Raw genomic sequence first — 21,871 nt, 5'->3', positions numbered from 1 at the left:
GGTTGTATTCCGGACGCTGCAAAACTGACAGGATTACAGAGACTGGAAACAGGCTCGTGATTGCCAGGGGACTAGCAGGGAGGAAGGTGTGGAGCTGACTGTACAGGGATCGTGTGATGAATGGACCGTTCTGTATCTTTTTTTAAAGAAAACCAAAACCCACCACTGCCTTCAAGTCAATGTTGGCTCCTACTATACTACAAATCCCCATACTATACTATACCATACCATACTATACTATACCATACTATACTATACTGTCCTATACCATACCATACCCCCATACAATACTATACCATACCATACTGTCCTATACCGTACTATACTATACTGTCCTACACCACACTATACTATACCATACCATAATGTCCTACACCATACTATACTGTCCTATACCATACCATCCTATACTATATTATACTGTCCTATACCACACCATACTATACTATACCCCCATACAATACTATGCTATACCATACTATACTATACCATACCATATTATGTTATACTGTCCTATACATACCACACTATGCTATGCTGTCCTATACCATACCATACTATACTATACCCCCATACAATACTATACTATACCATACTATACCCCCATACTATAAATCCATGAGGGAGCAGACTGCCTCCTCTTCCTCCCACGGAGTCGCCGGAGGGCTTCGATTGCAGTTAGCCACCAATGCCACTGTGCTGCCGAGATCCTTCAGGACCCAGAGGAGGGAAGAAACCTTAATAAGTTACGGTTAGCAGTATCGAATGCTTGTAGACTTGGTAATACAAAGCCCAACTTTCCCCCCCACCCCCCCGAAACTCCCAGCCCCCTCGTCTCCCAGCCCCTGGTAACCGCTAGTTTTTTGTCTTGATGGATTTGCCTATTCATCTATGGGCACAATGGCTCAGTGGTAGAGTTCTTGCCTTCGGTGCAGGAGATCAAGGTTCAGTTCCAGGCACAGCCACCACCTGTCTGCCCGCACAGATTGTGTGTTGCTACGATGCTGAACATACTTTGGGCATCAGGAGAGGCCAGTCTCTGGAGAAGGACATGGTCCTTGGTAAAGTGGAGGGGCATCAAAAAAGGGGAAGACCCGCCATCAGACGGATTGACCACCATGGGAGCCAGCATCAAAACAGCTGTGAGAAGGGCGTGGGACCGGGCGGGGTTTGCTTTTGTTGTCCTGGGGGCGGGGGGAGCATGAGTGGGAACCAGCCTGACGGCACCTAACAACCACACAGGCTGAGCAGCAATCAGCGGCGCTCCCAGACGAGGCGGACCAGGAAGCCTGGCCTAACGAGTGAGCCCATGAAAACCCCCACAGATCCTAAAGGATCCCAACCAATCGTCGATGGCACAGGACTGGCAGTGTTTCATCCTTGTGTGACTCACAGGAGCTAACAGCAAGAAGATATTTTACTTATGTCGGCTCTTTTCTATGCAGCGTCCTGTCTCCGAGGTTTCAGTGGGAGTAGCGTGTATCGGGACTTCTCGCCTTTCGGTGGCACGCGTTTTGTTGATGCGTTCCTCTGTCGGGCAGCGGTTGGGTGGCTTCCACGGAGTTCTAGATCTTGAGGGTGGAAGTAGCTACATAGAGCGACACCTGTGGCGCGTGTCCTTGAACTGCATACATAAAGAAGTGCTTGTAAGGTCATCTGCACGAGCACTCGGGCTTGCGCCAATGCCAGTCTCCTAGTGCGGGTATTGTGCTATCGAGAGGAGACACGCTACCATTGATGGAGGATGGGCAAAAGAGGCGCAGGACTTCCTTCTACTTTAAAAAAAAAAAAAAAGACAACCTCTTGAGAGTAATAAAATCCCAGATTGACCAGGAGAGGCTACAAAGTCTAGGAAGTACTCCATTGACGATATCAAGTGGGCAAATTGTGTGTAGTCATATGGGTCAGGGCCATTTGATTTCAGCAAACCTGAAAAGGTTTTGTAGGAAAACATATTAATGATCTCAGTGGATCATCTGGAAACAGGTTGAAGCACGGTTGTCTCATAGCAGTATCATTTAAAAATAGAAAAGGAACTGATTTATAGTTCTGTTACACAGACTTACTTTAGATGGAGCATGAGATTAAAAAAAACCAAACTCACTGCCACGGAGCTGGTACTGACTGACTCAGTGACTGTGTAGGATAAAGTCAGGCTGTCCCTGTGGGTTTACAAGACTGTAATTTATGTGGGTGTAGGAGCGGCTGGGAGCCAAACTGCTGACCTTGAGGGTAGCAGCCCAGTGTGTAACCACTGTCTACCAGGGCACCTGTGGAGCAAGATGTCAGGAGCCATTGAGTCAATTCCAGTCCATAGCTACCTCTTATGCACAACAGAATGAAACACTGTCCTGTCCTGGGCCGGCCGGCCTTACAATTGTTTCTGTGCTTGAGCCCATTGTTAAGGCTACTGTGTCCATCCTTCACAGGCCTTCTTCTTTTTCACTGCCCCCCCCCCCCACTTTACCAAGGATAATGACTTCTCCAGGGACTGGTCTCTCTGACAACATGTCCGAAGTATGTAAGACGAAGCATCGCCATCCTTTCTTCCAAGGAGCACTCTGGCTCAACTGCTTCTTCCAAGACAGATCGGTTTGTCCTCCTAGCAGTCCATGGTTCTTTCAGTACTCTGCTGCAGCACCACAATTGAAATGCTTCATTTCTTCTTTGGTCTTCCTTATTCAATATTGAATTTTCACATGCATATGAGGCCATTGAAAATGCCATGGTCTGGGTCAAGTGCACCTTAGTCCTCAAGGTAATATCCTTGCTTTTCAATAGTCTAAAAAGGTCATGTGCAGCAGATTTAACCGATGCAATGTATCATTTGATCTCTTGGTGGTGCTTCCATGAGCATCAATTGTGCATCCAAGCAAGACAAAACCCTTGACAGCTTCATGCTGTTTTCTATTTATTGGTCCAGTGGGGGGGGGGGGGCTTTGGGTCTTCTTTACATTGAGTTGTGATCCACATTGAAGGCTGCGATCCTTGATCTACATCAACAAGTGCTTCAAGTCCTCCTCACTTTCAGCAAAGAACATGCGGGGTGGGGACATCATCGAAAGGGGAGAAAATAAAGATATGTGAAAGGACAACATCATGTGAATGACATAGGGGAGCTTGAGTTTCTTCCAGTGTGTGAACTCTGCCCTACGAGCCCCCAGTCCTTGGGCCCCAACAGGGTCAGGTCCTGGTCAGTCTCTGCTCCAGCCTCTTGGGATGAGCAGCCAGAGGCATCTGCTTGATGTGGTTTACCATCTGCTGAGAGTTCTAGTCCTTGTGTGCATTACTCATTGAAGACCTGCATTGTGTTAGAACATTTAAATCTGTCAGGGAAGGACCGTGTCATTTTGCTGGTGCCTGTCAGGAGAGAGGTCTGAGAAATCGGTCTGAGAGGAAGGCATGGAGTGTGTGGATCTGAGGGGGGAGGGATGCCTCTGTTTTATTTTATAACAATAATCATTGACTCAGTTATTTGCGGCAGTGGGGATGTTTAGGCATTTTTCCCAGGGCCCCAATCCTTGCTCTAGTAGCATGAGTAACACACAGTAATGCTGGTGGGAAAATTGAGTGGGCCTGGAAAGGAAGCAGGTACATATCCTGGGTGGAGAGGAAGGACTGTGGGCACTGAATACAACGTGCCCCGACTCTCTGATTCTCAGCATCTTATTGACGCCGGGTCCCCTCTTTTTGTTTTCTCCATGCAGGTCAAGGAAGTTGACCTGCTGAGTAATGGCTTGCTCATGGTCTTTAACACCTCTGCTTCACCACATCTGTATCGAATCGAGCAGCTGCAAGCGCTGGCTAATTACAGCATCAGTGTTTCCTGCATGAACGAAGTCGGCTGGTCTGCCAGGAGCCCTTGGGTTCTGGCCAGCACAACTGAAGGAGGTAATGAATGCCAAGTTCAGGATGGGTATTGCCCTAATGGCATGTGATTAAACAAACCCTCCCCACTCGCCTCGTGCAGTTTGAACTTTGTTCTGTTTGGTCTTTGCCTTCAGAGGAGAATGTGAGTTGAAGTGGCCAATGAAAATGGGGGGAAAGTATATTTATTTATGTGCTTTTTTTTTTTTTGCGAACACCCCCCTTATGTGCTTTAAAAGGTTTTAGTAGTAAACTTCCTGTGAATAGGTCAGTATATATATATTTTTTAGATCAGTATATTCTTTTACGGGGTTTGGGTCAAGACCTTGGAATAACTTCACATCACCAGAATTAAAAAAAAGGAAAGCCATCAAGCGTTACTGCTGAGGGCCACTGTTCTAGGTTTTATTTGGTTCAAAATGCTGTCTAATTTCCTTTATCCTATGAGCTTTTTAAGTGGTGAAATTCGTTTTCAGATATTTGGGGATTTCCCAGTGGTCTTTGTTATTATTTTAATTTAGGGCCAGAGAATATACTTGGTACAATGTGAAATCTTTCACATTTATTGAGACTTGTTTTATGGCTCAAACTATGATCGATTTCAGAGGATGGGTGGCCACTGGGAGAGAATGCCTATTCAGTTAGTTCAAGTTCATTGCTGGTAGGTGTCAAACCTGTGCTCCTTATTGGTTTTCTGACCACTGGTTCTGTTAGATTGAGATGAGCGTTGAAATTTTCAACGGAAATTATAGATCAACACATTTTATCTGTAGTTTTACTAGTTTTGCTTCACGTTGTCATTAAGTTCTCATATTTGGGGCATACATGTCTACCATTTTTATGTCCTCCTGATCACTTGATCATTTCATTGTTATGCTATGACTTTATTATGTTTCTTCTGAAATCTAGTTTGTCTAATATTAACATAGGTAGGTAGTTTTATTTGGAAGAGTCAGCATATGGAAGTTTTGCTCATGTTTTATTTTAATTTTTTATGTCTCTATATTTGCTTTCTCACATGATTGTTTTCACCCGTGTTCATTTATTCCATGCCTCTCCTTTTGGCCTTATGAAATGCAGTTATAATTTTTAATGTCTTTGTAGCCATCTTTTGTGTTATTCTGGAATGATTTCAATGGATTCATTGTTTCTCTTAGACCCGGCTGGGTGGTATATTCCAGTTCCTGTTTTTGCCTGCCTCATAATCTTTGGATGGATTCCACATGTTGTGGATTTTACCTTGTCCAGCGTTAGGTGTCTCTTGTATTTCTTTAAGCCGTAAGCTTTGTTCTGAGACAAGGTCAAGCTAGTTGGAAACAGTTTGATCCACTTGCCTCTTTGAAGACTTTTTTAGGCCAGGCCAGAGCAGCGCACACTCTAGGTTATCAACTCTTTTTTAATCTTCCAAAAATGTATTGGAATTCTTCTACAGTTGACTCCTTTTTGCCTCTGAGTTTCAATTTTTCTTTTCATTTGCTACTGTCCTAGGTGGGGGTCCACTGAAGTTGTGTTGAATCTCTCAAATGCATCCATACGTTGTACAGCAGATTTTTAAGTATGTGAGTGACTTGAAGACACAGGTTTACTGCGTGATGTTTCCTGAACTGAGAATCCTTCTGATGCCATGATTCCTGTTTGTGGACTCTGGTTTTTCTTTCTGGAATCTTCTATAGTTAACTTTGCCTTTGAGTTTATAGTTTTTGTTTGCTTTTAATTTGTGACTATCATGAAAACTCCTGGCCATCAAGTTGATTCTGAATCATAGCAACTCTACAGAGCAGAGTAGATCGTCCCCAGGGGGTTCCCAAGGCTGTAAATCTTTATGGGAGCAGACTGCTCCCTCTCTCTTTCTCCTGTCGGGCAGCAGCTGGTAGGTTTCAACTGCTGGCCTTTTGAAAACAGCGGAGTGCTTGCTTAACTACTGTCATCTTCTCTCCCTGTCACCGAGTTCATGCTCACTCCTAGCGACCCACTGTGGGTTTCCGACACTGGAACTGTTTATGGAGTAAAACGTCACGCATGGTTTTGAACCGCAGACCATGTGGATCGCAGTTCAGTGCTTAACCACTACACCACAGGACTTAATACTGCCATATTAGTAGGTTAAATTATACACCAGAGATGAATATAACCCTTGGTAACAGTTTCATTAGATTTTCTTCTTCCAATAACACTTAATTGTTCCTAAAATCTGAGGCTCTCCTACTCCTGTGATGATTTATTACCTTTGGAGCTCTGCACAGGATTGCTATTAGTCAAAATTGATTCTGTGACAATAGGTTGGGTTTAGTTGGTATTTTAAATTGCTTTCTTCTCTAATGTGTCATTTTACTTTTATAGATACCTTTTACAATCATTTGGTGCTTTTCTCCATCGCATAGCCTTGTCCATTTTAATACGTACAAGTGTCAGTTGCTGTTGAGTGGATGCTTAGCCACGACAGTCCTATGCGTTTTAGAGGAGGACTCGTTTGAAAGGCAGACTATTCAGAAGCAAATTGCAGGCCTTTCTTCCGCAGTGCCTCCCAGTGGACTCTTGGTTAGCAGCTAAGCTCATTCACTGTGTATACCAGCCAGGAACTCCATCAGTATACATAGATATCATTAGTTCTTTTCAGAGGCTGGGAGTAAGCATTCCATTGAATAAAGACATCAAAACTCGCTGTGCTGTGATTACTGATGGAGCATTATCTGTATTCCTGTTGGGCGTCGCTATGGTGCTGCGAGCCACAAGAGCGCTTCCGAGGATAAATTCCTCCAGGTGACAATCCTTGGCCACAGGCAGTGTTGTCAGTTTCCTGTTCCCCGAAAGACTGTAGTAATAACCTGGCCTTATTCCCCAACTATGTCTGTATGATATGCATACATAGGTTTTAAGGGCATGGCCTCATAAGTCAATGAGCCTCTACGAATTTGCTTTTAAAGGGGGTGGTGTGGGATGGTCTGCAATTACTGTGTCACTGGGGTGCTTTTCCTAGAAAATTTGAAAGCCAAGAGCCCACAAGCCAAGAAGAGAATAGATCTGTGTGTGTCTCATTGTGACTTGAGCTCCCTCTCTATTCCTTCGTAGCCCCATCAGTAGCGCCCCTGAATGTCACTGTGTTTCTGAACGAATCGAGTAACAAGGTGGACATCAGATGGATCAAACCTCCACTTCTGCGGCAGAATGGGGAGCTGACGGGGTACCGGATCTCCCACACTTGGCAGAGTGTGGAGACATCTGTAAGTCTCAACCCTGAGACAGCATGCTTAGCTGTCTCCTTTCAACCGCTTAATACTACTGTTTTAGAAGCTTCCATATTCTTTAATGACTGGGTCATATGAGGTACCTTTAATGGGGGCAAAAACAGCGTCATAAAGATTAGAAGTGACTGATTACTCACTACCATCGAGTCAATGATGACTCATAGCGACCCTGTGGGACAGGGTAGCACTGCCCCTGTGAGTTTCCAAGACTGTAACTCTTTATGGGAGTAGAAAGCCCATCTTTTCCCCATGGAGCGGCTGGTGATTTTGAATTGTGGACCTTGTAGATTCCAGCCCAGGGCGTAACCACTGTGCCACCAGAATTCCTAGAGGTGGCTGTGTATGTACAAAATTCCATCACCGACCCATCCATTCATGTCTTCAGTAACTATATTTAGGACTCCTTCCAAGGGCGAGGTCTTTTGCTGTCTCCTAATTCTTGCTTTCAGGAGCCACGGCCCAAGTAGGGAGACAGTGGAGGCCGCTGAAGCAGCCATTGCATAGTGCCAAGGAGCTACAAGGCTTAGCAGTTGATCAATCCATAGCCTCTTGGAAGTTCCAGCGAGTGTTTTCCTGAAGATTGCCAGGGATGAGCCCCACCCTCACAGAGGGTGACCCGGGAAGACAGACTCCAAAGACAATGTCCAGCCTAGAGAGCAGGCGGGCTAACTAGAGCTCCAGACTAGCCAGAGGCAAACACAGCTTAATGTGTCCCTCACAGGACAGGACACCCCGTGGCATCAGCCTGGAAGAGCAGGGCCTCTGTCCCCGAATCCGTGTAGTGACACAGTAGACCCAAATGAGGGGTCTGACCTAGGACTAAGGGCTCAGGACCTACAGTAGCCAGGAACAAATGCGCCCACCCACTTCTGCAAAGCAGGTACCTGCGACCACCTTGATGAGCTTTTTACCTATGTGGCCAGGAACCCGGGGGGCTGTGGGTTACATGTTGGGCTGTTGGCAGAAGGTTGGCAGTTTGAACCCCCAAGCTGCTCTGAGGGAGAAGGATGGAGCAGTTTGCTGTAAAGATCTACAGCCTTGGAAGCTCCATGGGCAGTTGTCGCTGTCCTTGAAGAGCCAGCTTTGAGTCGGCACTGACCTGTGTGGCGACGTGCTCCAGCAATGGCTCAAGGTGCCAGGTCTTGGCATGCTCAGCCAAGATGTGCAAGGGCACCGAGGACCTGTGGCAGCCTGCCTCTGTCAGCAAGGTACCCCTCGCTCTGGGCCTGGGATCACTTGGACAGATCAGTATTGAAAAAAGAGTTTCAGGTGGGAAAAAATAACATGAAGGAAGGCCTGATGTGACCGCTTTTGGAGAACTGCCACTTGTCTGAAGTCCAGGAATTGGAATCCTTTCACAGAGATGCAGGTGAAGCTGGGGCAGGGAGCTGTCCCAGTAGGCAGAGTCCTCAAAGGTAGCCAAGGTGTCAAATTGAATTTGGGGTAGCTAGCAAGGGAGTCTAGGAGAAATTTGAAACCCAGGGATATTTGGATTTTATTATTTACAGTCCTTGGATCACACAGGCTGGTGAGACGCAATGGTTGTTTAAATAAATAGTTAAGAGTTTTTATACATCTTCAACACCTGGGGGAAACAACTGCCTAAGTTAGAGGGTCCAGGCTCAATAGCACAGTTGACCTTTCAGACAATGTGTGGGGAAAAAAAACCAACCAAAAACCCTAAAGGATCTGTGCTCTACCCTGAAGGGTTAGGAGCGGGCTCTGAAGTGTAAGTACTCCTTTAAACACCTGATGAGACGACCCTTTTCCTTCAAGCCTGTTCCACTTACAGGTTAACATCTGCCCTGGCTACCTGACTCCTTTAAAAGGTGTGCTTCTGGGAGGGAGGGGGGAAAATGAGGAGTTGATGATGGCAGCATATGTGCAAATGTGCTTGACAAAATGGGTGAATGTATGGATTGTGATAAGAGCTGTAAGGGCCCTCAATAAAAGAATTTAATTTTTTTAAAAAGGCATATGCCTTGTTGAAGAGTAAAAGGGAGACATGCAGGATAAATGGCTTATGCTTTTCCTTAAAATGCATATTTTTGGTTCGTTCCTCTTTTCACTCACCAGAGACAAATTTGTCTAGTTCCTACTAAAGTTTGCTATATTTTGGAACTACCTGTTATGCTTGTGAATTGTTTCCTGGCCTTTCTGGTTAGATTGCGTGTCCCCTAATCTACGCAATGATGTCAGGGCAGCTGATTCTGCCATCAGCAAGCTCTACTTTCCCATCACCCACAAGAACGACCAAGGAAAAAACAGAGAAATGTAAGCAGTCACGATGTAACTTAGAGTGGCACCGCGGGAATGGCTTTGGACTCCAAGGCATCCGGTATGCATCTCGGCCAACGCTCCATGTGGACCCCACTCCCGGGGCCGTGTCCAGAGATGACTTCTGGCAGAAAACCTGGCCGTGGTGGGGACAGGGGAGTTCTCGGAGGAGTGCTACAAGAGAAGTGAAGGTTGCTGTAGAGTTGGGGAAGGAGGGGGGCGAGGTTAGTGTGCTTGGGACCAGAGGTGTTTCGATACATCAGGTTCATTGTTGTTAGCTGTCAAGGCTACCCCTGACTCATGGTGACCCCATGGCCAGTGGAATAGACACACAGCCTAGCCCGCGCCATCTCCATGATCCGTTTCCGATCGGACCACTGTGGCCACCAGCTCACTTGGGGAAGTCGGCCACCACGCCTTTCTTCGTAGCCCATCTTGGTCTGGACACTCTGCTTACGTCCATTCAGTGTCCTAGCAGCGTGCGAGGGTAGTCATTGTGCCTGAGTTATACTGGCCAGGAATGGAACCTGACCCTACTGCACAGAACATGATCACACTACCGATGCCCCACTGTGCCAAATACAGTTCCTGCCTTCTAACCAAAGGCTGCCAGGATCCTCTTCAGTAAGGAAGGGGCTCTGTGGTATAAGTGACTGCTTCCTTTCACGATGGCAAAGCGAGTGGCAAAGGGGTCAACATGTGAGATCGTGGTTGCCTCCCTAGGTCCCAGCTGGCACCTTCCTAGTGTTAGTGCTTTTGTTCGTAGTCACTGCAGATAACCCGGAGGGCATCTGACTTTGACTTCCATATAAAGCCTAAGACCACTTCTGACGGGACCAAATGTGTTTGAGTGGGCGGGGGTGAGGGGGGCGGAGGGGGAGCAATGGGCATCTGAGTGATGACTCCCGAATGTGTTTGGGTGGGTAGCTCCCACACAGAAAGGAAGAGGGCTCAGGAGACACTGACTCCTTTTATGACACAGGCAGCCATGATTTCATATCTGGATTGTCTCTTGTCTGCAATCACGGGAGCCTAAACGTGTGGTCATGCTCCTGACCTCCTGTGGCTTCTGTGTAGGTCATCGCACCACAGTCATCAAGCTCCTGTGGGGAGAGAGACAGCCGGACAAACCTCAACTTGCTCATCGTGTCCAAACGTGGTTTCAGTCACCTTCAGCCTCACATAATGTAGCTTTTACCAAAGCTGCCTGCCGTTGTCCACAAGAGCAGTTGAGGTCTGTTTGTTTCTTCTTCGCCGGCCGTTGGAAGCTGTAGGCGATGGCAGCAGAGGGAAAGAAGGAGACTCAGACGGCCACAGCGGTTCTGCCTCTTCGCAACGGTCACAGGCCCTTGTTTGTGCCCGTTAAAACTTCCCACAAAAGGAGCAGCTCTGAGAGGAAAAGCCGGGCCTTTCCTAGTTATTTGTGACAAGGCATTTATACAAGGCACCCTCAGTGAGGGAGCCCTCGTGGTGCAGTGGTTCGAAACCCCTAGCCACTCCGAGGGAGAAAGATGAGGCATTCTGCTCCTGTAAAGAGTTAGTCTCTGAAGTCCATGGGGTCGTACAGGGTCTCTGTGAGTCAGAATTGAGTCAACGGCAGAGAGTTGGAGTTGGAGTGGTTTACCCATGAATGAACTGCGTTTGCCTGTCTGCTGACCGACAGGCATCAGGCGCCTCTTAGGGGTGTTTTTTTTCCGCAGCGCTGAATGCTTAGAATCGAGGCCTGAAGGTTCAGCGATTATGTGTCATTTCCATAGGAATTTTATCTTGTCTCCAGCCGATCGAAGATAGTGGTCCACAGCAGATACTAGCACCGTCTAAACGCAGGCACGTGGGTGGCCGGAGCTCCCGCTCATCCTCCACTTCTCACCACCGCTTGGGTGGAAGCTACTTCTTTGAAGGGGTAAGTGGAGGCAGAGCGGACTCAGGAAAGGCTCGTCAGTGAGTGTGGCTGCAAAGCCTGGCACCCCACGGGCCCTTAGCTCTCGTTATGTGTGCCTTCTCCGTTGTCCAGGGCGGTCCCTTGTGCAGGGAGAACAATGCCGCCACAGTGAGGGCTGTGACCTTTCCAGTCAGTCACCTCCCTGAGATTCTCTGCCATCCCAGCCAGAAGGTCATTTCCACTGTGCTCACACTAGACTCTGTGCTTTGTGGTGGTCTTGTGACAAGCAAAGGCTTGATGGCTCACGTCGGATCAAACCCCGATTCAGGCCATGACGCACAGCCAGAGGCCAGTCAGAGCAGTGACCAAAGGGCGCTTGCCCAACGTGACACTCGAGAGAATCTCGACATCTGTCACGAGGGTCCCCTAAAGGGCAAGAGTGAGACACAGCGCCATCTCTCAAAACGGCCCTTTCATCTCCAGTTTTGAAAAGCTGTTACCAACGCGACATCTTCTGCAGGCAAGGCCTTAGGTAAATGGCTGCATCCCCTGGCCTCCAGGTTTGTTGGGTTTAATTACGGAGGAACTCATCAACACCTCTACCTCTCTCCACCTCCCTTGGCATCCTCCAAGTCCACGACACAACGAAGTACAACTGGAAGCGTTCTGAGAGTGTTGGAGCTTCTCTTTTCGTGGCTACGCTCGTGAATGCAGGCCACTCACGAAACTAGACGCCTTTGACAGATATTTCTCACTGACAGCTCAAGTCAGAGTGGGTCTTGTGTGTGCACATGTAAATTCAGAGCGTTCTTGGAAGGGGTCTTTGGGTGGTTTGCTCGCTGCCCTTTTTGATTCCACAGCTGTCTGTCACGTTCACACCCGTGAAACTTGTGATGTTGGCTCTGTGGGTGGTCGCAGTGCCGTAAGGAAGATCAGGACTTTTGTCCTCTTTCTTTGAATCTCCTGCGTCCCGAACCAGAGCACAATCCAAAGGCAGGAGTCAAGTGCGATCCGTTCCCCTTGAAGGTACAGCCGTCGCACTTCGCTCCTTCCTCTTGGTGCATTGGGAACACAGGACCTTGGACTTGCTGTGTAGGCGCTGATGGCCCCAGACAGACTCAATGTGGGGCCTTGGCTGCACTGTCCGCCACAGCTATCTTTGTGGATAATAGAGCTTCTTTAAAAATTTTTTTTTATTGGTCTATAATTCACATTTTATAATATAACTCAATAGTTTGATCACATCAAGAGTGCAATCATCACCACGATCCCTTTGAGAACATTTTCTTCCTTCTTAGAGTCGTTGCTGTTAGCTCCCCGCTTTCCCCTAACCTCCCCTGCCAGTCCCCTAGGAAACCACAAATCCAGTTACTATCTCGATAGATTTACCGATCCTGGATTTCATCGATGGAAAAAATGCATCTTGAAAAAAAAATAACAACAATAACAAAGTAAAACACAGAAATTACAATCAGAAAGACAGCAGACTATTGAAAGCTAGAACAAATTTAAAACGGATCAGAAGGGAGAACGCATGACAGAGTGGTACATTTCCACCTCACTGCATCTGCAGCCGTCCACTCCTCCACCGCCTGTTCTCCTCCCTGCTCTCTGCTCACAGGGGCTTCCCCAGAGGCTTCAGCTACATGCATTTCTCCTTCACTTGTTTTTAAACTGAACAACCCCAAAATAGAGCAAACGGAAGATCAAATGATATTAACTACATCTGCAACAATCAATTTTACAATGGTCTCTGTCTGATAAGGCTGTCCACATCCCTCACCTCTGAGCAGAGTAGATTCACCGGAGACTTAATCCAGGTGACCCTGCACATGGATATTGGGCTTCCAGTGTCATCCACAGCCTTCTGCAAACCAGGTGTTGACAATTTAATCTCAGACAGCCGAGCTTCTTAAACTATAGTTTGTGACCCCATCTGGGGTTTTCTCTGAATGTGGGGCTGTGGAAAATTAGGCAACAGTAAAAGGTTTCTGGGTGCACAACAACCTGGCAGCGCCTGCCTGGGCTGCATCATGAAACTTCACTGCAGCCTTGGCTCTGAACACACAACATGCGCGCGTAGCCAAAAAAACATCGAACTACTAGCAAGGTCGTCCACTTCACGAAAAGCTGTGTTTGACTTGGATACATGTTTTATTTACTTACAGACAGGGCTCACTGCCATTGAGTGAATGCCGAATCATAAAGAGCCCCTCTGGGTTTCTGAGACTGGAACTGTTTACGGGAATAGAAAGCCCCATCTGTCTCCCAAGGTGCTGCTGGTGGTTTTGAACTGCTGACCACGTGGATCGCAGCCCAACTCATAACCACCTGTACATGGAGTCGCATAAAATTTTCTCAGATAAAACTGGGTTTGGGGTGGGAAAAGTTTAAGATGCCCTGGTGCGCAGTATACTTTTCAGTGAGTAAAACGAGCAACAAACGCACTGCCATGGACTCAATGCCAACTCATAGCAACCCCATAGGACAGGGTAGAGTTGCCCCTGTTAACTTCGGAAGCTGTGGCTCTTTCCAGGAGCAGAAAGCCTCATCCTTCTCCCTCGGAGTGGCTGGTGCTTTCAATGAGCAGGGACTCATAGTCCCCACCCATTCCTATACATTTCCCCATAAAGTGTCAGGACCTTCCGTGAGATAAAAATTCATTGAACAAATAAGTTTCTAAAAGATAGCCTCTTATACCCGCTTCATGGAGTCCCTGGTGCTGTAAGCAGTTAGCTTACTCACTGGGAACCAAAATACAGGGAGGTTCAAGTCTGCCTCAAGGCACCTCAGAAGAAAGGGCTGGCGATGGACTCCTTCATTATGAGCCGCTGAAAACACGGCGAACGGTTTCACTGTGACGCACATAGGGCTGCCTTGAGCTGGAATGGACTCGGCAGCCGTGCTGTTGACACCCCCTGGGTGAGGACTCAGTGGGCACTGGCCAGCTAGTCTCTTAGACTGCATGGAATAAGCCTATTTAACCACCTCCCGTATAGACCCAGGGGAGCCCTTGACAAGATGGATGGACTCAGTGGCTGCCATAATGGGCTCAGAGACAGGAGCCATTGGGGGCTGGCACAGCCTGGGCTGCGTTGTGTTCTGCGGTACACAGGTCAAGATGAGGTGGAGCCCACTCAACAGCACCCAACAACAGCAAGGAAGATGTATAGCCTGAGTAGCCCAGAGGGGCAGCTCTGCTCTGTGCTGTCAGGTCGATAGGAATTGCTATCAACTCGACGATGTGAGCTTTGGTTCGGGGCCCTTCAGTAAGTTAACACGCGTACAGGGCTAATCTGTGTACACCGGTTGACACGGCCTGTTCCAGAGCACTGCTTCCCAGGTGTCGCACTTGTCCTTGCGGGTGTCCTCATCCTGAGCCTGGAAGTAGGACAACCGTGCTGGCCAATGCTTTCAGGCCGTGCATTTTGAATATACTCTGGAGGAATTGTCACATTTCTGTGGGAGAAGTGGAATAAGCGTTGAAGTTGTGTGAGGGGCCTCAACAAGTTGGCCAGAAAATGGAATGCAGAGATAAAGGAATTGCCCCATGAAGGTTTCGAAGGCCCACCGCCACTCGATGCTAAGTATTCCAGGGGGAGGGACACTTAGCACAATCTGCAGTTGGAAACCACCAGCAGCTCCGGGGGAGAAAGACGGGGCTTTCTGCTCCCGTCCTCACTTACGAGTCGGCTTTGACTCCACGGCAGTTGAGATTTGATTCCAGGGAGGCCTGACGATTTTCTCTGAGGATATCCTGACATGGTAGCTTTCATGGTGGCTGGTGACCGCTGAGTTGATGACCACTCACGGTGAGCCCTGTGTGCAGCGAAGAGCCGCATCCTCATGAAGCGCATCACCAGGTGTGTCTTCCGAAGTCACCTGGGTGGGATGAAACCCCCGGTCTTTCCGCTCGTAATGGAGTCCTTAACCCTTTGGGCCATGGAAGGACTAATATTGACCCTAGTGCCTGGGTACAATGAACTTTTTTTATGGTTATTCCAAAAAGACTGACTCTGCTGTTGTTGGGTGCTCTGGTCCTCTAGGCATTCCCGATGGTGCCTGGCTTCTTTCTTTGATACAATTTCCTTCATAGATGCTTCATTGTACTTAGTCTTCGTAGGGAAGGAAAAATAGACACAGAGACCCAGAGTTCCCTGTCCTGCTGCCCTTGAGGAGCTGGGTGCTGAGTACACTGGGAAAACAGGTGCCCCGTTTCTCAGCTCGGGCTGCCTCACCGCAGGGCTCCGTGACTGCGTGGCTTGGACCCTGGAGTTACTGTACTAGGTGAATTTCTCCCCCTAGGAGAGTGGTTCTCAACCTTCTAATGCCGCGACCCTGTCATACAGTTCCTCATGTTGTGGTGACCCCCTCCACAACCATAACATTATTTTTGTTCCTACTTCATAACTGTCATTTTGCTAGTGGTGTGAATCAGGCGATCCCTGTGAAAGGGTCATTTGACCCCCAAAGGGGTCACGACCCACACGTTGAGAATCGCTGCCCAGGCCATTAACTAGAGAAGGACCAACCCCTGTGCCGTAGAGTTGATTCTGACCCCTGGGGACTCAACAGACAGAGAACTGTCCCGGAGGTTTCCACGGTGGTCCATCGTTACAGAAGTAACATTGCCTCTTCTTGCAGAAAGGCTGGTGGGCTTGAACCACTGACCTTTCGTTCACAGCCGAGCACTGCACCACCATGCCAACATTGCGCCTTAGAAAAGGGCCAATTAACCCATAATCACAACCCGGTTTGCCATAAATAAAATGCTGTGTTTCTTTGAAAAGAAAAGGATAATGCCAGGACACAACAAAAATCACTCATTGCTAGTTTGCTCATTTAATTAGCAAAATATTTTTGGTAAATCTCAGAATCCACTGGACTTGAGAAACTTGAGATGTTTTCAAGGTGGCCTTTTCTGCTTTATTCCCTCGGCGTGGTGGTCACTGTTGGTTTAGCTTGATGAACAGTCCTGGATGGCTGATTCAGGTGTTTGTCCCCTTGGTCGTTAGTGACAGCTGAGCTGGCTCCAGCTGCACTGTTGCTCAGAGCAGTGACCTGAGCCTGAGTGATGAGGTAATTCAGTTATCACCCAAACCACACCCATGTTTATTGATGACAAGGACGTTTGTGCCCCAGATGCCTGAGAGTTCTCTCTCTCTCTCTCTCTCTCTCTCTCTCTCTCTCTCTCTCTCTCTCTCTCTCTCTCGTCAAATGCCCACGATTTAGAGACAAGAGACTTCTTAGGGCTTCCTTCCTGCCTTCACCATGCTACACTCTCATTTACAAAGCCAGCGCCGGTCATGAAACCAGCGTCTTCACAGGGAGCGTCACCCCAGTCAAGATCTGAGAACAGAGAGAGAGAGGCTTGTACCAACACTTGGTGCTAATTCATTTTCAAACATCATGTCTTCCCCTTCATTTTAATGGCTCAATTGTTTCAGCGAAGTGGCTTCAAAACAAAAGTAAAATAGATTTTTTAAAAACATTTTATTAGGGGCTCATACAACTCTTATCACAATCCATACATATACATACATCAATTGTATAAAGCACATCTGTACATTCTTTGCCCTAATAATTTTCTTTTTTTTTTCCTTTTCTTTTTTTACATTTTATTAGGGGCTCATACAACTCTTATCACAATCCATACATATACATACATCAATTGTATAAAGAGTAAAGTAGATTTTTTAACAATTGAGCAAATGATAAAAAAAAATATTGAGCAAAGGGTACAGTTGCCCCACCCAAGGTTGGGGGACATATGAGTTGCCCTCTTAGACGTATGTTCTAGGCAACGTTCTTAGCGCTTCAAGGAATGGGAACCTACTTGTGCTGGTGCCAGAGAGAGGGGCGGGTGATCGGTGTGAAGGCCCAGAGTGACTCTTGGATGGTCTGCTGCGGTGCTTCTGTGGGGCCAGAGGCTCCAGGAGGCCGTCTTGCTCCCATGGTCGATGTCCCCGTGCTGCATGGCCCCTCTCGGTCTCAGGACCCTGTGCTGGGTCCCTCTGCCCACATTCGTCTCCGCTGGCTGTGGCCAGAGTGAGGAAGGGACGCGATGGAGCATGGCTGCACCCCCTTCGGTAGGCGTGTGACCAGATGGCTCTCCTCCGAAAGGAATTCGGGGAAGTCAGCGACATCCTGCAGTACCTCAGGACTTTGCTCCCTTCTCTTTCCTCTGTGTCCCCAGAAAGAACTTTCTGAAGAGGTGGGCCAAAATGACAGCCACGCTGAGATTCCCGTTCAAGCCCACAACGCCACATGCACAGTGAGGATGGCGGCCGTCACCAGAGGGGGCGTGGGGCCTTTCAGTCGCCCCGTGAACATATTCATCCCTGCCCACGGTGAGAGCCGGGGCCCCGGCCAGCTGACAGAGCCTGTCAGTCCAGGCAGTGCACACATGGTTAAGGAGTAATGTGGACTCGGTGGCTGATCAAGATAAAAAACAAGTCCAAAGAGATTTGGGCCATGTTAGGGTAGTTGTGATAACACACGTCACAAAGCTACTGGTCCCAGAGCCCCTACTGCTGCTACTGTGACCAATATGACTCTCCAAGAAGACTCATCCTGTCGGAAGACCGGGTTTTCCTGTCCTTACTGAATTTAGTGTAAGTGATGTATAAGGGGCATAGGACCAGCCCTTTGCCCTCTGTCACTGGCATTGTGTATGTGTTGAGATGCCTTAAGAAGCTCTGCTCACCTTGTTGTTATCTAGTCACGCCTTGGGGAAGATGCTTGGGAGTTTGGCCTGTAAATAACAAAGTCTCTCCCACAAAAACTGCCCTTGCCATTGAACTAAATAGCTCGCCGTGCTTGCTGGCGCAACCTGCTGTTTGAAGTGTTCTCTAGCCAGGTGCCACTGTAGGGGCCCAAGTGGCCCAGCTGCTGTGCTCACTTCCAGAGACCAAGGAGTCACCTTGGTCTGCCTCTGACCTGCCCTAGATAGTTTAATTTCAAATGCCTGTGGTCAAATACCTGTGGTCAAACCCAGGTACAGATAGCTTATCAGTATGATGCATTTGCAACTCCTTACCAAACATGACCTTTGGACCCAAGAGGAGACAGGACTTGTGAGCAGAGGGCGGCATTCAAACCAGGCTCTCCTTGTGCATGTTACCTCGGAGCCAGATGGGGTTTCAGCAGACATGGGTGCAGGAGAACAATCGTAGTGGGCAAGGGGAAGACAAGCAGTCTCTTCTTCCCCATGACAAGCCAATGGCAGGGATTTTACATCCCAAAGAGATGCTCTGTTTTAATTGCGTCTGTCGGTGTTTTCCCAGCTTGGGTCAATTTTGCCCCATCATCAACCCCGGCGCCTGGCAACACGGACCCCGTGGTCATCATCCTCGGCTGCATCTGCGGCTTCATTTCAGTTGGGTTGATTTTCTATATCTCGCTGGCCATCAGGAAGAGAGCCCGGGAAACAAGGTTTGGGTAAGTTTGCCCTTTAGGAATGCTCTGCCCGGTCTTACTGACAAGGTGAAGGTGCCAAAGGATGGTGCCTGGCCTGGTGGCCCAAGTACTTCAGGTTGCACCCAGCCCATTCCCTGTTTTATGCAGGCCCTGGAGCCAGGTTTCCTTAATTAGGTGAATGCCTACAGAGGCGGCCAGTGGAGAAAGCCAGATCCAACACACCCTGTTGACAGAGAGGAGACCGCAGGCCTTCACTACTCAAACTGGGTGGCTGTTAGGAGAAGGCCTTAAAATGATGCTGATTACTTGGGAGGCGGGGCGAGGATAGCTTAAAAATACTAGAAGAAAACGCAGAAAACATTAGCCACTCTAGCAGGGCGTAGCCATGGGTGGCTCGGTTTTCCCTTTTGGGTTATTGTACACATTTTTCTGTAGTGATCCGTTATTTTCCTAGTAGAGAAACGCACTACGTGGTTCTGCGGCGAGTTTGGATTTCCGTGAGATCCAGCTGGGTCTCACATGGCTGGAAGAAGGGTTTTGTAAGCAGCAAGCTATTGACAGCCAGGGTGGGACGCAGGTGCAGGGTTATTTCGGGAGAGGCCGAGCTGCTTTCTCTCATTGCTCCACCTTAAGGACGCTCATCTACTAGAACTCCCTCCAAGACCTCCCAGGGGCTGGGGAGGGGGCTCCAGGGTGGCCATTCCAGTCACGAACATCAGCACTCTGAGTTCCATCTTCAGAAATACATGACTCTAAGGAGGCTTCGCAAAAGTCTATTATCTTTCCCTTGCCCGTGAACTTCATGAAGCCCCTTGCACGATTCCCTCTACGTGATTCTACTTTATGTAAATTCTAAGAAGGTTATCTAGAGACACGGACAAAAAAAATCTATTCTAGACCCAGAGCATTGAGTTGACTGGAGTACACTCAGGGAAAGTCAAGATATTTATTTATAGGAAACTTGGGTACAAGGTGTGAGCTCATGATGAACCAGGTCCTGAGACCCTCTGAAGAAGTCGCCAGGGCAGCTCATTCACCTGTCCCGAGATGCTACCAGGGACCAGGCACTGTGGCGTAGCCTGTCACTGCTTCTATGCTGCCAGTGAACAGGGTGTTGGCCAGGAATCAACCAGCCGCACAAGTAAAACGTCCACTGAGGGAAGTGTGGGTTTGGAAAGTGTATAAATGAGATAATTTGTGTATAATGAGAAAATCAGGATAGATTTTCCTACGGCCTGCCTCGACCAAACATCGAAAGAAAGGCAGGTATTAACTGGATCAGGCAAAGGGATGAAAAGATTCTATCCAGAGACAGTAGCACGTGCTAAGGCCCTGTGGTGGCAGGGAACTTGGCAGAACTGAGAGAAACCTGGGGCTGGGAGCACCCAGGGATCATTAAACCGAGCAAGCATTTAAAAGAGGTCAAGAGCTGACCACAGGTTATTTTTTATCTCTTGACTGGACCCCATTCCCATTGGAATCAACTCTGGCAGTGAGTGAGTGGAGAGCTGAGAACGCTGGAGTTTACCGCCAATTAGTCAGTTGAAAACAGCAATTCATGGGCTTCATTTAATTCATCAGTCTCTGCCTCTCTAAGGGCTCTTGGCTGGAGTTCTTTGGGTACGGCTGGGTGAGCCTAAAACAGACCTAAGGAAAGAAATGCTTTTCGTCTACCGGGAAATGCTTTGTTTGCAGAAGAGAGACTTTCGAAAGGCAGCATCTTGGTGTTTGCAGCCTCCGGGTGGCATCCCCACCTGCTTCCGTTGCCCTGTGTTGACCATGGTGTGAGACGCCTCTTTCTCCCTCTCCCAGGAGCGCATTCGCAGAGGAGGATTCCGAGTTGGTGGTGAATTACATAGCCAAGAAGTCCTTCTGTCGGCGCGCCATCGAGCTCACCTGTAAGTTGGTTTTCCTTTCCTTCTTGGCAAAAGGTCAGAGCATTTTCAGGACAAAGCAACAGCCCCGAGCCAATGGATCGATTTCTAGCAGAAGTCGAAGAATCGGTATTTTTAATTTAGAAGTGGTTTTAGCAACCAGCAAGTGGTTAGGCTGACCTGCTGTGGGGCATCCCACTGGCTGGCTTCCTGGTAATCTGGAACTGCATTCAGGGCGCCCTCAGTCAAGGCGGGCAAAGAGACCCCCTGGGGTCACGGGAGAAGGTGGCGGGACAAGGCAAGAGCCGTGGTTCTCAGCCTTCCTCAGGCCGCGACCCTTTAATACAGTTCCTCAGGTTGTGGTGACCCCCCCCAACCATAAAGTTATTGTTACTTCATCACTGTCATTTTGCTACTGTTATGAATCGGGTGACCCCTGTGAAACGGTCATTCGATCCCCCAAAGGGGCCGCGACCCACAGGTTGAGAACCACTGACTTGAAGCACCGAAGTCCCTGACCTCTCCCGTTTTCTCTCCTTTTCCTGGCACCCCACTCAGAGGACAGTTGGCCCACACCGTCGTTTATAAGGCTTCCCCGGTTTCGGCTTTGCGCAGCCAGAGAGTGGTTTGAAGTTGGGGAGACTAAACAGATAGCCGAGTTCAGAATGAACTCAGAATGATCTCAGAAATAAAGTAGAAATCCTGTGCAATATGATCAAAGCCACGCTTTTGAATGCTATCACCCCCTCCCTGACACCACTTCCCCCAACACCCCAAAAAAAAAAACTTTTTGGAGTATAGGTTGCCTTGAAATAAAAATTTACATAACGTTTCCTTGTCTTGTCAATGATCTGGAGGTCCTGATGTTTAGCTCTTTGTCCTTACATTGAAAAAGAAAAGAAAGACATCTTCCCTTACAGCTGCTGCGCTTAGCTTCTCTGGCGAGAAGATAGGACCGTGTGGTCGGTTTTCTCTTTAGGAGCCAGTATGCTTTTTAACTGAGCCAGGTCCCTGGTGACGCAGATGGTCTGGTTACCCCCAGGCTTGGGGTCTGGTTTTCTTTCAAAGGCTTTCTGGTGTCTGCACCGGGGCCCACGTGGAATGGCGTGATAGGCAGGCACTCGGCTCTCGTCCTCTGCCGGCTGGTTCCACGTGTGGACAGGTCTTACTCTCCGTGCTTCACGGCAGCACGAACAGCCAAAGCTCGTACTCTTCAACTCCCGACTCGAACGCCTTCTGTCTCGCCTGAATGAGGTTTGGCAGACGCAAGGGCTTTTGTCAAGTTCATGGAAAAATGGAAGGAAAAG

General features: G+C 48.4%; 1 protein-coding gene across 1 annotated transcript in view; it reads left to right on the top strand.

Moving 5' to 3' along the window:
• The window catches only part of MERTK (MER proto-oncogene, tyrosine kinase), a 90,413-nt gene that overhangs the window by 46,003 nt on the left and 22,539 nt on the right, over positions 1 to 21,871 (top strand). The window contains exons 6-10 of the mRNA XM_075562548.1: positions 3,708 to 3,891; positions 6,937 to 7,088; positions 17,468 to 17,621; positions 18,558 to 18,711; positions 20,503 to 20,588. Coding sequence (XP_075418663.1) covers positions 3,708 to 3,891; positions 6,937 to 7,088; positions 17,468 to 17,621; positions 18,558 to 18,711; positions 20,503 to 20,588 — 730 coding nt within the window. The remainder of the gene's footprint in view (positions 1 to 3,707; positions 3,892 to 6,936; positions 7,089 to 17,467; positions 17,622 to 18,557; positions 18,712 to 20,502; positions 20,589 to 21,871) is intronic.

Source organism: Tenrec ecaudatus, chromosome 11 (assembly GCF_050624435.1).
Source record: "Tenrec ecaudatus isolate mTenEca1 chromosome 11, mTenEca1.hap1, whole genome shotgun sequence".
NCBI classification, from domain to species: domain Eukaryota; kingdom Metazoa; phylum Chordata; class Mammalia; order Afrosoricida; family Tenrecidae; genus Tenrec; species Tenrec ecaudatus.
This window is presented reverse-complemented; position numbering and strand designations above follow the sequence as displayed.